The 15,127-nt window shown below is 43.8% G+C and overlaps 1 protein-coding gene across 2 annotated transcripts in view; it reads right to left on the reverse strand.

The window, feature by feature from the left end:
• The window catches only part of UPF1 (UPF1 RNA helicase and ATPase), a 151,974-nt gene that overhangs the window by 68,748 nt on the left and 68,099 nt on the right, over nucleotides 1-15,127 (reverse strand). For both annotated transcript variants that reach the window (XM_085874430.1, XM_085874429.1), the window contains exons 11-16: nucleotides 11,276-11,394; nucleotides 5,773-5,937; nucleotides 5,364-5,478; nucleotides 1,886-2,029; nucleotides 1,553-1,766; nucleotides 1,223-1,340 (exon numbers count right to left, since the gene is read on the reverse strand). In XM_085874430.1, coding sequence (XP_085730556.1) covers nucleotides 1,223-1,340; nucleotides 1,553-1,766; nucleotides 1,886-2,029; nucleotides 5,364-5,478; nucleotides 5,773-5,937; nucleotides 11,276-11,394 — 875 coding nt within the window. The remainder of the gene's footprint in view (nucleotides 1-1,222; nucleotides 1,341-1,552; nucleotides 1,767-1,885; nucleotides 2,030-5,363; nucleotides 5,479-5,772; nucleotides 5,938-11,275; nucleotides 11,395-15,127) is intronic.

Consider the following 15,127-nt stretch of genomic DNA (forward strand, 5'->3'; position numbering starts at 1 on the left):
ATATATATATATATATATATATATACACATACATATATACAGAAAACATACACACAAACACACACCAAAGTATAGCTTTATTTTGAGTGGCATACTTGGCTCCTGAATGAGTGCAATGTTGAGTATTTAAGAATACATTTTAAAACCAGAGGGGGAGCACTCGGTAGAGTGCAAAACCTCCGCCGCCAATTCTGCTCGGTCACTCAAGTGAACTTGATATCCTATTCATTCAATTTGACGTCAACAGTGCTGACAGTTATAGTTTACAACTTTCCCTTTTAACTTTTACATACTCAATTCATTCGTCATAACTAGATTCCTTGAGACAGAAATTGATTTTACGTGGGTATATCCACCTGAAGTTCCAAAATCAGCCGCAATTATAATTTTGGCATGTTTTTTGTTGGAATCACTTATAACATGTAGAAATGCAAAAAAAAAAAAAAAAAAAAAAAAAAAAAAAAAAAATCGAAATTTTGTTGAAAAAAAAGTTGCAAAAATATATTTTTTCTCTCTAGCAATTTTTTTTTGGGGAGGGGCGGGTTGGAAATCACTGAAAACATGTAGAAATGCAAAAAAAAATTCAAATATTTTTTCAAAATGGCCGCCATAGCGGCCATATTGGATTTTGGACCAAGTCCAAAATCTAATGGCATGATCCTTGGACCATACCTCATCCCCCCACCAAGTTTCGTCGAAATCCGTCGAGGAGTTTTTCGGTAATACTGTTCACAAACAAACAAACAAACAAACAGAAAGGGGTGAAAACAGTAATCTCCGATCTTCGATGGCGAAGGTTAACTAGAACGGCACAAGGTAAAGCGCATTTTGTATCACACTGATTGGCTGGATCAGAACCAAAATCAAATCGACTTGTTCTCGTCATCTAACTAACTCAGCCACCATGTTTTGTCACAACTCGTCCATAACTGTTTGAGACATAGTGTTGTATATCATTTTTGGCCTAATCTGTCAATGGTGAGAAAAAAACCACTTAAAAAAATTCTCGTATCTGGACCCGACTCTTCAGTAAAAATCTAATCATTTTGTCCTTGCCACACAGCCAACCTGCCTGCCAAATTTCTTCCGAATCCGTCCACAACTTTTGAGATATCTTGATCACATACAAACAGACAGACAGACAGGGGTGAAAACACAACCTCCGGCCATCTTCTGTGGTGGAGGTAACGAGTGATAAGGCAAAACAAAACAATCTACGAACCTGTTTAAGTATGACGTGCCAGAACTTGCGATTTCTTCTTGTCCCTGCGTTACATAGAAAAACATGGGCTTGTCTGGCTGCGGCCATGAGAAGTCAAAAGCCTTCTTCACACGTTCGCCTGGCAAAAGTGCACGGAACTTAGTTTAAAAAAATAAAATAAAATAAAAGAAGAAAAAGAAGAAAAGAAAAGCCAATGACAAAATGGTCCACTATCAGATTTTGCTCAAAACTATGGATTCCAAAATTACAAAAGACAACACCAAAGCATATATTTGGATTAAACAATTATATACAGTGCGTAACTACTGGCAAATGAAAATGCACGCTTACCTGCAGTGACACCATTCTGTAGCGAGCCCTCATAGAAGATGTTGGAGGGGAAAGCACTGAGGGCTGGGTGCATGCGATACTGCACCTGCAAGCGGATCGGTCTTATTCCCAGCACGACAAGACGCTCAAACAGAGACTGGCACAGCCCAGCCTTGGCAGCTTTCTTGCACATCACGACAGGACCCAGCTGGCAATGGTCTCCAACCAGTATGAGCTGAAAGACAAAAAAACATATTTAAATGTCAAAAACAGGACAAAAACAAACAAGCAAAAAATACAGATAAATAAATGGGTCAGGCAGTGAAGCCATGAGAATATGGACAAGAGAAATACCTGCTTGGCACCAAGGACTACAGGCACCATACACTCCGGCTCTGTGGCCTGGGTGCTCTCGTCAATGAGTATGGAACGAAACTGCATCTTGGCGAGCCGTGGATCCCCGGCTCCAACACATGTGCAACAAATCACGTCAGCATTCTGGGAGCAGGGTATTGGTAGCATGGAAAGGTGGCATTGTCAGAAATAAACATGATAAACATTAAAATAAAAAATTCCACTAATCCAGCCTGAATAGCAGCAGTGGTGAACACCAGCTAGCTCAGAGCACCCAAGCCTGCTTAGGGCCAATCACATGAAAATGTTGCACATTTTGTGGTGCTGGGAAATTCTCACTCATTTGATGGCAGAGTATACCAACAAGATGTGGAGCAGAGGCTCAATGGGCAAACTGCAACAGCGGCAAGACCTGTCAGCCACTGGACCTTAATGAGCCTCTTGGCAACTGGTGTGGTCATGATGAGTTTGGATTCAATGGCAGACAGCTTTAAACAGACGAGTTGACGTCCTGGGTAATTGATGCAGTGTTGGCCCCCCCAAGTGACTCCAGCGTCAGTTGTGGAACAAAGTTGCATATCTGGTGAAAATCTGATGTCCACCAGCCGTGGATGAGATAGAGTTCCTCGGAGGTTGCAAATCGGAGCTTGTGTCCTGCTGATGTTGAGAGGAGAAAATCTATAGAGCAAGCCAGCTACCGAGGGACAACAACGCCAACAGGGCTAAAATCATCTCTCATAAGCAGGTTCCTGCCATGCTTACATATAGAACAGGGACCAAGTGCCTCTTTTTCACCCAGAATTTGAGGAATGCAGAGGTTAGTAGTATGGGCAGTGATTTGTGAAGGCATTTGGGTGGGGCATCATGTTCCATGCAACGTGGGGAAGTGCATTTGGCTGGGTGGTGTGTGTAGTTGGTGCTGTAGTGAGATGTGCTGTTGGTACAGGATAGGTACACATCTGAATGAAAATCAAACAACAATAACCGATGCCGAATACAAGCTGTTGGGAGAGCACATGAAGTAATCCTTGCGTGATGATCTTGGCAAAATTCTGGAAAGTACCACAACATCTTGCCCAAACAGCATGGGAATACTATTCTATTGGGGGTAACATCGATGCTCACACTATTGTAATCTTCACATCCACGGAAAAATGATGCATCATTCTAAAGGAGAGTGCATGCCAAGGGACAAGCAGAGTGCAACAACAATGACCACAAATTTAAAGAAAGAGAGCAAACGAAAATCGCAAAATATGAAAAGGCTGAATGACTAAACTCGGTGTTTGCAGCTAAATCTTGTGTCCAAAACCCATGGCTTTCTCTACCCACCTTACCCAGTCACACCCAACTGTCCCTGCACTCTGTGTCCTTTTCTACTGACAAGGTGGAGAGTTTGCTGTCCAACCTCAACTCAGATTCTGCAACAGGTCCAGACGGCATCAGCCCATGTGTCCTAAAAACCTGCTCTTCTGCTCTTGCTCACCCTCTCTCTGTTCTATTCACCCTCTCATTTGCTCAAGGTCATCTGCCAACTGCTTGGAATCAGCAAACATTACGCCCTGCATACAAAGGTGCAAAAACAGATCCCTGCAACTACAGACCAATCAGCCTTCTCCCAATCATCAGCAAGGTTATGGAATCCATCATCCTTCAGACATTAAATCCTTCCTCTTCTCCAATGGCTTGATTTCCGATCATAAATTTGGTTTCAGACCAGGTCACTCTACCCTGGATATGTTGCTTCTGCTCTCCTAACAATGGATGGAAGTCCTCAATACCAGACAGGAAATCCGAGCCATATCCCTGGATATATCACGTGCTTTTGACACGGTCTGGCACCCTGCCCTGCTCAACAAACTCTCTTCCTATGGTATCCAAGGCCATCTCCACTCATGGCTCGCAGACTTCCTCTCCTGTCGCAGTCAACATGTGGCCCTAAATGGAGTTCTTTCATCCCCTCTTCCTGTCCAGGCTGGAGTTCTTCAAGTAGCGTTCTGGGCCCTGTTATTTCTCTGGTTTTCATCAATGATCTCTCCGACTCTCTGGAAAATCCTCTATATCTCTTCGCTGATGACTCCACCCTCTGCCATACCATCGGTCATCCCTCAGACCGGCAAGCAGCAGCTTCTTCGCTCACTGCAGATCTGGATAAAATCACAAACTGGTCCAACACGTGGAACATGTCTTTCAATTCGAACAAATCTCACACTCTCACTATGTCTCCGAAAGGACTGTTTAGAACCCCCCCACCCATCCACTTTCTCAACAATCCTCTGAAGAAGTCCTTTCTTTCAAGCTTCTGGGTCTCACTATCTGCCATGACCTTTCCTGGGAAAGCCACATTTCAAACCTCGCCTCCAAAACCAGTCACCGACTGGGAATCCTCCTTCGTGCAAAGCCCTTCCTCGGTCCACCTGAGCTCCTGACCTCTTACAAAGCTTTTGTCCGCAGCTTGATGGAGTACTGCTCTCCGCTCGAGGCTGGTGCTCCTGCCTCCCACCTTTCTCGGCTTCACGCTGTGGAAACCAAGGCATTCCGGATCATTGGCATCTCCCGCAATGAGGCTGAATCTTTGGGCCTCTTACTCTCTCACGGCAGGTTGGTCGTTGGTCTTTCTGTCTTCTACCGTCTCCTCTCCAACCTCGCCCCCCCCCACCCCCCGTTCTCTCTGTGATTTGTCCCCACCACATTTCCGCAGAGCACTCAAGGTCCGGCAACAACCCCCTTCTGGTAAAACTACCAAAATTATGAATCACTGCTCACCTTCACTCTTTCATTCCTCTTTTTTCCCCGTCTTTGGAATAAACTCCCTCACTCTATTCAATCCCATTCTTCCCTCCAGGCCTTCAAAATAGCTGTTCACCACCACCTATCATCCGCCATCCAAATCCTCGATCTTTTCTACCCCTGATAATTATCCACCCAAGCCCACCTCCTTCAAATTCCCTGCTTTCCTTCCTGAAAGTCCCTGTCATGTCCATCTTGTATTTCCCCATGTTCTCTGTCCCATCCCTCTCCCTTCCACAGATCTCCTAATGTCTCTGTTCCCCACTGTTTTGTCCTTCCCCTCCCGCCCCTCTTGTCTCACGCCCCCCTTGCTGTGCATTGTGTGTTAGCTCTCACACGAGCCTCGACAAGGTATACAAAAAAAGCATGCCAAGGCCAAGTTTGTCTAAGTATTAGACTCGTCTCGCCTCAAAGCACTAGATTGACAAATGCACATTACGGCTGATATCCCCACCTTGTGGTGCTAGAAATTTCTAAAGGATTATGTAGTAATCAAACTGTGAAGGTTATCAAATCCACTCATCAACCTTAAATAAAAGAAATCTTTACAGCAGCATTTTGTATTAAAATTTGGTCCACTGGAACTCAAGCTAATAATGTGCTATCGGTACATCAAATGGGAGAAGAGCAAGTGAGGCGGGAGTGATGTCAAAAGACGTGAGTAATGGAAGAAATCACAGACACACACCATCAGCAATTCTCTCTCGGCATTTCTCTTCAAGGCTCTGTATCTCTTCTCATCAGCAGAAGACAGCTCACCAGTTTCATCCTTGAGTTGCTGCAGTTTTTGCAGTTCTGGGAGGCTGCAGACAATATTTATTACGTGCAAAAAGATAAAGAACTTCAGCGAACTGATTGAAACTTTCCACGTCTCAGGTTTAATTTTTTGACGGATAAAAAGCAACATGTTCAACAAGTATTCTCAGATCAGTGCAACTGCAATACTACCAACGCCAAGTTGGCTGGTAGCAGCTAAGCGAGCAGGCAAAATGCAAGAAAGCAGCCAAGATACCTGAGAGTATTGGGGGAGAGGTGTGTGTGTGTGTGTGGGGGGGGGGGGGATCATACAATCATTGAAAAACAAAAACAAGATTAACCTCTCCATGTTGCGAATCTGGTTGTGCAAAGCCAGGAAGGAGACTGGCGAGTCGATGGCTTCACGGCTCTTTGCGCAAAGCCGCACCACTTTGAGCCCGGTGCAGTGGATCTTCTCTGTGAGCTGGTCGACGGCGATGTTGCTTGGAGCACACACCAGCACAGGTCTGAGAGGGAGCAGCAGCTTATAAGAAATTATGCTGAACAATTCCAACTGATTTGCACCTCGTCTCGATAAAGCTCATGAAAGAGCATGTACCTATATTAAACAAAAGAGGACGTTCGTATAGAGTGGAGAAATCAATACTGTACAGTGTTTTGACTTTAAAAACAAAAACAAAAAGCGAGAGAGAAGTCAATGGCTCGCCATCTCAAATTGACATGCTTCCCACCTCAAGCAAAGTTGAAAGATAGCTATAAGTTCCACCAGGAATGACCCGAGCAAAGAAATTCCCCAAAAATCGTCACATATTTAATGCGTCTCCCAATGTTGATTGCATAAGCTTTTACAAAGTTCCATTTAACAATGTTTCGAAATGTGACCGCAATTGCATTTTTCGGTATATGACCTTTTGTCCCTGCCCCAGGAGGCAGGGCCAAAAATGACAATGCTCTTGCACCGTGCCATGTGCTGATCATAACTACCAAGTTTGGTGAATTTCTGCCCAACCGTTTAGGACATGGCGTGACGGACACAAAACGGACAGATGGAGCTGATTTCAATATCCCTCTGATTTTTCACAAAGCGTGGGGATAACAAGCAGCCTAAATATACTCTGCACTGAACTGGCTCTCATCTGATTTTGCTCCAGCCCTGTCATCCATCTGATCCACACAAAACCCAACAACTTGCATGCATTCTACAATCAACCTTTCTTGTGTCCCGACAAAAGTGAAAGCTAACACCTTTGCTCCGCGTCTTTGTGTCCCACTCTCTTTTCCCATCCACCCCCAACAATTGAACCAAGGTCTGTTTCCTGTTGGGTCCCACTGACTGCTCAACACAATCCTACATAGTGGTATCACACAACTATCTTTTTCAGAGAAGTAAATTATTGCAGGTTTTCTGTAAAGTTCACTTGGCTGTGCCTGGATGGGTTTTGAGGGTCGTGGAGCAGCAGCTGAAACCCGAATCCTGTCCAGGTTCCTCGTGAATACTCCATCCTTGCTCTTTATTTATTCGGGTTCCTTCTGATGACTCCAATGCAGTATTTAGTCTTCCATTTGATTGTCACCCCCTATCATCTCCTATGCCCAATATGATTGAGCTAGTTTGTCAGGCCCATGTCTTCTTGCTCTCCTCTACCCCTGCATCTGAACAGTCACTCTTCCACTGTCAGCTTTCACACCTCTGGTCTGACAGGTCAGGAAATATGTATAGCAATAAATCTTGATATCTGCATTAAAAAAATTCTGGGATGAAAACAACATTTTATCCTGGCAAGCCCTGTTCAAGAAAGACATCAAAATGGATCCCTTGAACAATATGCCAGTCAACCAACATCCCATCTTAAGTAAAGACATGGAATCTGCAGACGACAAAAGTCTTGGCAGATCATCAGTTTGATTTCTGCCCTGGCAACACCACTTTAGAGTTTAGTCTGCTGCCACAGCAACACATGGATCAAATGAACCACCAGCAAGAAGTCTGGGCAAAGTCAATGAATACCAAGTGTTTGATAAACACCATTGGTCCACTCCAGTGACGCTGCAAAGCGGCGTTGGACTTGCCTCTCGTTTTGGCCAATGACAGGGCGACGAGCGATTCTGCGCGCCAAAACCGTCCAGTGAGGGAGAGCGGGGAGGGCAGAGGCGTCACCCCCCCCCCCCCCACCGAGACAGGGTGAAGAAGGGTGCGGCACGATCAGTGAACGAGAGCTAGAGCTAAAGCTTGAGCTTAAGCTTGAGAGATCCTTCCTCCAAAAGAACCACAAGGGGTGCGTGCCGTCTCTCTGTCGGTGAACTAGCGAGTGTTTGAGATAGTTGATGACCATCGAGCAGGCAAGGCTGTGGTCAATCTGGCAGGCAGGTTGAACAAGCGTGGAGTTATTAGCCCTCGCTTTGACATTCAAATCAAAGACTTTGGGAAGTGGCAGAGAAACCTCCTGCCTTCTCGACAGTTTAGGGTACAGAGGAGAGGTTTGGTTGCCAGGACGAGCGCCGAGCGGAGCTCAGAAGGCTGATCGTGGCTCGCTGGTGTCTGGATTCTGTTCGCCTCTCGCTGGTGCCTGGTTCGAATCGGCTCGCCCAAACCACACGATGTGGAGAGGTTCATGTCTGTCTGGGTGTCTGGGTGTGTGTGTGTGTGTGTGTGTGTGTGTGTGTGTGTGTGTGTGTGTGTGTGTGTGTGTGTGTGTGTGTGTGTGTGTGTGTGTGTGTGTGTGTGTCTGGGGCCCCGTCCTTAAGTTTGAATCGGCTTGCCCAAACCACACGATGTGGAGAGGTCCATGTCTGTCTGGGTGTGTGTGTGTGTGTGTGTGTGTGTGTGTGTGTGTGTGTGTGTGTGTGTGTGTGTGTGTGTGTGTGTGTGTGTGTGTGTGTGTGTGTGTGTGTGTGTGTGTGTGTCTGGGGCCCCGTCCTTTAAGGTCCCATGACACCCAAAAGTACTGAAATTTCATATATATATATATATATATATATATATATATATATATATATATATATATATATATATATATATATATATATATATATATATATATAATGTCCTATAGGAGTTTTTCATCGTGATTTCAGATCTGACAATGTTTTTTCACAATACTCATTCTGTACAATGTAAGATTTAAAAAACAAACCTCTTCGGGAACACCCCTAAAAATTCTCGTGAAAGGGGGTTAACCCACATGACGTCAACTACAGTATGACAAAGGCTGCGCATAAATTACTCGGGTTGGTGGTCTTCGTGATTCAATTGGCTTTCTGTGCGTTTCCACATTCGATTGATGGACTCAATCGCTTCGTTCATTTCTGCTTTAAAAAAAAAAAAAAATCGAACATGTGGTTTTGAATAATGGATGACATGGACTTTCATTTGTCTGGTAACGACAGTGAGTGTGAGAGAAATGAACAAAAGGATTTTGGTCTGAATCAGATGGAGAATTGTCGGATAACGTAGTCGCGGGAGGTGAAGTTCAGGCAGCTGGAAATGAAATACGGCCTTTCCAGTTCGAGCCCGAAGCAGGACAAGCAGAGGAAAATGGCGATGAAATTCCCGGCATTCATTATGATCGGGAGGATATCGAAGGAAGACTCGGCAATAACAACTGGTTAGACTAAATCCTCTTCGTAATTCAATAATGTAAATTCGACTTGCATACTTGCTCGATATCAGAAATATTTTGAAATGGTGGCTTCACATTTCATTTTGAAACACACACCCAAGAAATGGTGGCTGAGGCCTTTAATAACGAGCTCCAGCTCGGTGGACAGGTGAGCTGATACCCAGAGCCTATCTCGAACCTCTCCACCTCGTGTGGTCTTCAAGTTGTTTGGACTCGGGCTCCAGCAAGAGCGAGCTGGATCCAATCGCCGTGAGCCACGATCCTGCCCGAGCCACAAGCTCCCGCGAATCCTCCCGCACTTCTCAACACATGCTGGTGAGACGAGGCACCGATCCTTCCCGTCAATGCGCCGCTTCCGCGAGGAACCACCTCCAAGAAGCGGCCGATGAGTCGCACCAAGCCGGGCACCAAAATGGAGAACAAAGAGCTCCACGAACCAAAAAGAAGAAGAAGAAGAAGAAGCCACCACTCGCAGCTCGAGCCGAGCGACCAACTCAACTCTCTTCCAAACAAAGCAGCTCTCCAAAAAGCCTACCGAGCCAAGCAGGACCCGAAGCTCTGCTGGCAAAAAGCTTCCAAAGGCCTCAACCCTAACCCAAGCCAAACAGGACCCGAAGGTCTGCTGAACGACGTCCCCCAACTCCCACTCTTTCAACACGAACAAAGAAAGGATCTCCTCTTATCCTTCTCCGCCCCTCCTCCTATTAAATTAAATTTAATTAATTTAATTTAATAAAAAATATTAAACTATTAAATTAAATCACGCAGCGGACTAATCGATTTCTAAACATTTAAACAATGGAAGGTGAGCTATCTTGGGAACAAGCACTTATCGACATAGCTGACTAAAGGAACCTGTATGTTGTGTGCAATCGAATTCCAAATTCATAACACTATACATGTACATATATATATATACATATACACATATATATATATATATATATATATATATATATATATATATATATATATATATATATATACATATACACATATATATATATACACACACACACACACACACACACACACACACACACACACACACACACACACACACACACACACACACACACACACACACACACACACACACACACACACACACACACACACACCAACAACATTTCGGTCAACGAAGGACCACATATGGGACATTTTAACAAAAGCGGGTCAGGTAACGGTAAAGACTGTCCGAGAATTTTTATCAAGCATATATTGCCCAGTCAGTGCAGAGGCCTTATGGTGAAGTTTACTCCAGTTTTCCGCTACTCCGAAAAAATTATTGCTTCACAATATCGAAACCAGTGTCGAATGCAATCAACTTCGAAGTGTCATATTTTCCATTCCGTTACCTGTCCAAAGTGAGACTTGGCTATTTCGGAACATCGTAGCATTCTAATCATATGGCAATATGATCACATCGACGATTTTCCCAACTTTGAAGACACGTGACTCGAGAACCAGGACGAATTTTATAAAACCAGCCTGACCAAATTTAGATATTGTTCCATATTATCAGAATCGAAAGAAATTTCGAAGATCAGATCACAAACGGCGGAGGAGATAGATTTTGAAAATGGACGATTTTGCAACTTTGGAGTGACCTTGACCTTCAATTGTGTCAAGTCATACCGGTGTACATCACTCATCGACCCCTACCTACGTACCAAGTTTCAAGATCGGGCGAATTTTTTTTGACCGTATCACATCGACGATTTTTCCAACTTTGAAGACACGTAACTCGATAACCAGGACGAATTTCAAAAAACCGGCCTGACCAAATTTATATATTGTTCCATGTTATCAGAATCCGAAGGAATTTCGAACATCGGATCATAAACTGCGGAGGAGACAGATTTTGAAAATGGACGATTTCGCAACTTTGGAGTGACCTTGACGTTGACCTTGACCTTCAGTCAGGTCAAAGGTCATACCGTCGTGCATCCCTCAGACATCTACCCACATACCAAATATCAAGAAAATCGGAAGAAAAAAATGGGGACGTACGTACGGACATCGAGACTGGTTTTATTAGGTCATCTCTAACGAGATGACCTAAAAAGCAAAGAAACTTGACTGGCATCGCAGAAAAGATTTCCTTTTTTGAACTCGATATATTTTCTCAATTGATTTGCAACATTCTGTCGAAGCAAGGAAAAAAAATAATTTGTAAGGCCACAAAAAAAAACATCGCAAGTTTACGTCTGCAAGAATGTACCCATTGCCAATCCTGGCCAGGTGGTAGACAATAGTCGCAGATGTCACAGTCTTCCCGGTGCCAGGAGGTCCCTGGATGAGGCTCAAGGGTCTCTGCAGCACAGTCTTCACTGCATACACCTGAAAAATTGTGCAAGGTAACCAACATGTAAATGCTAAACAAAGCAGTGTTGATTAACACAGATGGAAGAACCAAGAGAGTAGTTTGCTCAAAATGAAGATGAGGAAGTTACATCACTTGACTTTTTCCAAATGTGCAACAAATCCTCTCAGCATTCTGGGAACAGGGTATTGGTAACATGGAAGGGTGACAATGTCGGTCAGAAATACACTTTGTAAGTATGAAAAATCTCACAGTGTCACTATCATTCCAGAGAGATTGTCAAATGAACCCCCCTATCTATTCCCTTGGTCAGCCAAAGGAAGAGGTTCAGTCTCTTCAACCTCTAGGCTACACCATCTGCCATAAACTTTTCTGGGCCAGACACATTACGAAGGTGGCCTCCAGAGCCAGCTGCAGAATGGGCAATCTCCATCGATCCAGGTCTTTCTTTGGAAAATCAGAGCTACACTCGGTCTATATCCCCTTTCACCATGGCTCAATGGAGTACTGCACTCCACTATGGACTGGCACCCCAGCATCACACCTGTCCTCTCGGGGATTCTGCGGAATCTAAAGCTCTTAAAATTATTAGAACCTTCAATGATGAGGCCCAAGAACAAATATTGCTTTCACATCGCAGGCAGTTCAGTGATCTCTCCATTTTCTACCATTTATTCTCCAACATTTCTCCTTCCACTCTGTTCTCCAAACTCTCCCGAAGATGCACGTGTACTTCCAGTAACCCCTCCTCATTAATCTTTCAAAATCCAGACTGACTGCACACCTCAACTCTTTATTTTTCAACTTTTGTGTTTATGGGACCACCTCCCAGAGGCTGTTCTTTCTCACTCTTTCCTCAGCTTCAGGCAAGCAGTGCATCACCATATGTCATGATTCCCAATTCTGTCCCACAATCTTTTTTTTCCCCATTAACCTTTCCGAACACAACCATCTTGTTAATTTCAGGGTTTCCTCACCTCCATTTTTACTCTTATCCTGTTTGATCATTCATTTTACTTTTGCCCCATTGTCAGATATATCTTGCTCTTCCATGAGCCTTACTAGTGGAGGATCTTAGTGCAGAAGTGTGCGTGCACATCCAGATAAAAGCGTGAATTTTGGCACACAAGTAGTTTAGACCTTGACAATCAAAAAAATTGATGGAAGCACTTTGACACACCCCTTTTGTGGCCGCCATCTTGGATTTCAAGATGGCCACCATCGAAAACCTATTTTATTCTATATCTCTGAAACTAAACCAGCGAGAGAGTTCTTTTCAGTGGCTACACCCACATTTATGGGGTCCAGGAATCATATGGACCAACTCTGAAAGGGCTCAGGTGGCAGCCATCTTGAACAAGTCGAAAATTCAAAATGGCCACCATTCGCGACTAACTTTTAATGATGTCTTGATAACCAAACAAGCTAGGAAGATAAAATTGGTGTGTACACCCATATTTGTTGGGTCCAGGAATGTGATGAGGTCAATTTTAAATAGCTCAGATGGCAGCTGTATTGAATTTCTAAAAAAGAGGCTGCCATTAGCAACATAATACAATCACATCTCAATGCCTGAGCAATTCGCTTATCTTATCTTGATCACCAAACAGGTTAGGAGGATAAATTTGGTATCATTCATATTAATTGAATCCAAGAATATAATTATGTAAATTTTAAAGAACTCTGCTGATAGTCACATTGACTTTCTTAAAAATTCAAAATGGCTGCATTTGAAAAGTACAATCAGTAATATCTCAATAACCAAACAAGCTGAATATTCAATCTGGTGTTTATACTCGACCGGGAGCCCGGGGCCTTGAGCTCAAACGAACGAGGTACTAATATCTGAGCACAGGGGCATGAATGGAGTATCAAAAGGCATATAGAAAGTTATTTCTGCCGGGTACCACTCTCTGCGTAAGGACCCTGGTGACCCTCCAAAGGGGTCCTTAAAATTGGCTCGATCAAACATTGGAAGTACCAGTTGGTATCACTTCCATATGATGTATATGACCAACCTTACAACAAAACCACATGTGACAGACATGCCTACTACTGCAAAAGGCCCCCCAGAAGCCCCAACAAGGGGCCCCAAACAACATAACTTCTCCGAACATTCTTTTCCGAGTTCGGAGATGTTATATTAGGAGAGGTCAGGGAATATTAGAACTGTTATTACTTCCAAAGATTTCCGAGTTCGGAGACGTTAGGAGAAGTGAGGAAACATTAGAACTATTTAGGTCTTCGTATATTTCCGAGTGTTTAAGTACAATATGAGCCTGTAGTTTTTCCGAGTTTACTGGTTCATAGTGTGATACCAGTAGGCGTATTAGTATTTTTAGTTCTTTTGTTAAATTGTTAAACATAAATGTTTCCTCTGGTAATGGTGTGCCAGCATAATGTGCAAAATTATGCCAATTGTGTATTTTTGGTCTTCTGTAATGTTTTGCCCTTTTTCGAGCTCATTTTTGGGGGTTCTGGTAGGGCCAATGCAGCAGACAATTTGTCTGGTAATGGACATTTTACACTCTGTGGGATGTATATATGAATTTAAACCTGGTTTTATCTCGTACCTCCAATGTTTGAGCTAGCCCCCTTTTTGGGGGCCCTTGTTGGGGCTTCTGGGGGGCCTTTTGCAGTAGTAGGCATGTCTGTCACATGTGGTTTTGTTGTAAGGTTGGCCATGTGCATCATATGGAAGTGATACCAACTGGTACTTCCAATGTTTGATCTCGCCAATTTTATGGACCCCTTTGGAGGGTCACCAGGGTCCTTACGCAGAGGGTGGTACCCGGCAGAAATAACTTTCTATATGTCTTTTGATACTCCATTCATGCCCCTGTGCTCAGATATTAGTACCTCGTTCGTTTGAGCTCAGGGCCCCGGGCTCCCGGTCTATACCCATATTTCTCAGCTCAAGGAATTTTAGATAAATACAATATTAGGAAGTCTAACACATTCAGTTTTGTCATCATCTAAGAATTAACCAAGATGTCTTCATTTTATATTTTTCAGGGCTTTGGTCATGGTGTAAAGTACAGTTTTCTGCTGAAAAGTAAAGGTAGTACATAATGGAAGCTGCATCTAAAGAGTCCTTGAACTGGAAGTTGTGCTGCTTGCATCAGCAAGAGACTGATGAGGACGTTCGATGCCTTGCCAATCAGAAGCGATTTCATACTTCATATGAGACATTGGAAAAGGACTTATCTGATCTCAAAAATGCGAATGCACTGCCAAAGGGTATGGAAGTGCTAAAGGACTCCAACATGCTGTCTAACAAAGCTGTGTTTCACAAAAGCTGCAGAACGAACTATAATCAAACGATGGTGAAGCGTGCTGAACTCAAACTGAAAAGAACTTCTGAGGCACAGGTTGAGGTGCAGAGCCCTAAAAAGACTAGGTCAATGGTCACTGCAACTGTTAGTCATGTTGAACCGGAATTCATTCTGTGTAGACAGAATATTGAGAGGGAGAGACTACACAAAGCTTCAACAGATGCTGTCGACTCAACTCTCAAGTCTTGGGCAACAAAAACCAGAAATACAGAACTCTTGGCCAAACTAGCCACAGCTTCAGATTTGCATGCAATGGACGCCTATTACCACCGAACTTGTTATGTCAGACTTGAAAATGCTGCACGATCAGTGGACCGAGCTGAATCTGCAACACAGTCTGAATCTGAACATTCTTTTAATCCACTTGTTGTTGCAGAGTTGGCGGCATATATTGTTGAATCAAAGCGTGTTTTCC

Source organism: Eptatretus burgeri, chromosome 3 (genome assembly GCF_056783735.1).
Source record: "Eptatretus burgeri isolate ZD-2024b chromosome 3, Ebu_testis_v1, whole genome shotgun sequence".
Taxonomy (NCBI): Eukaryota; Metazoa; Chordata; class Myxini; order Myxiniformes; family Myxinidae; genus Eptatretus; species Eptatretus burgeri.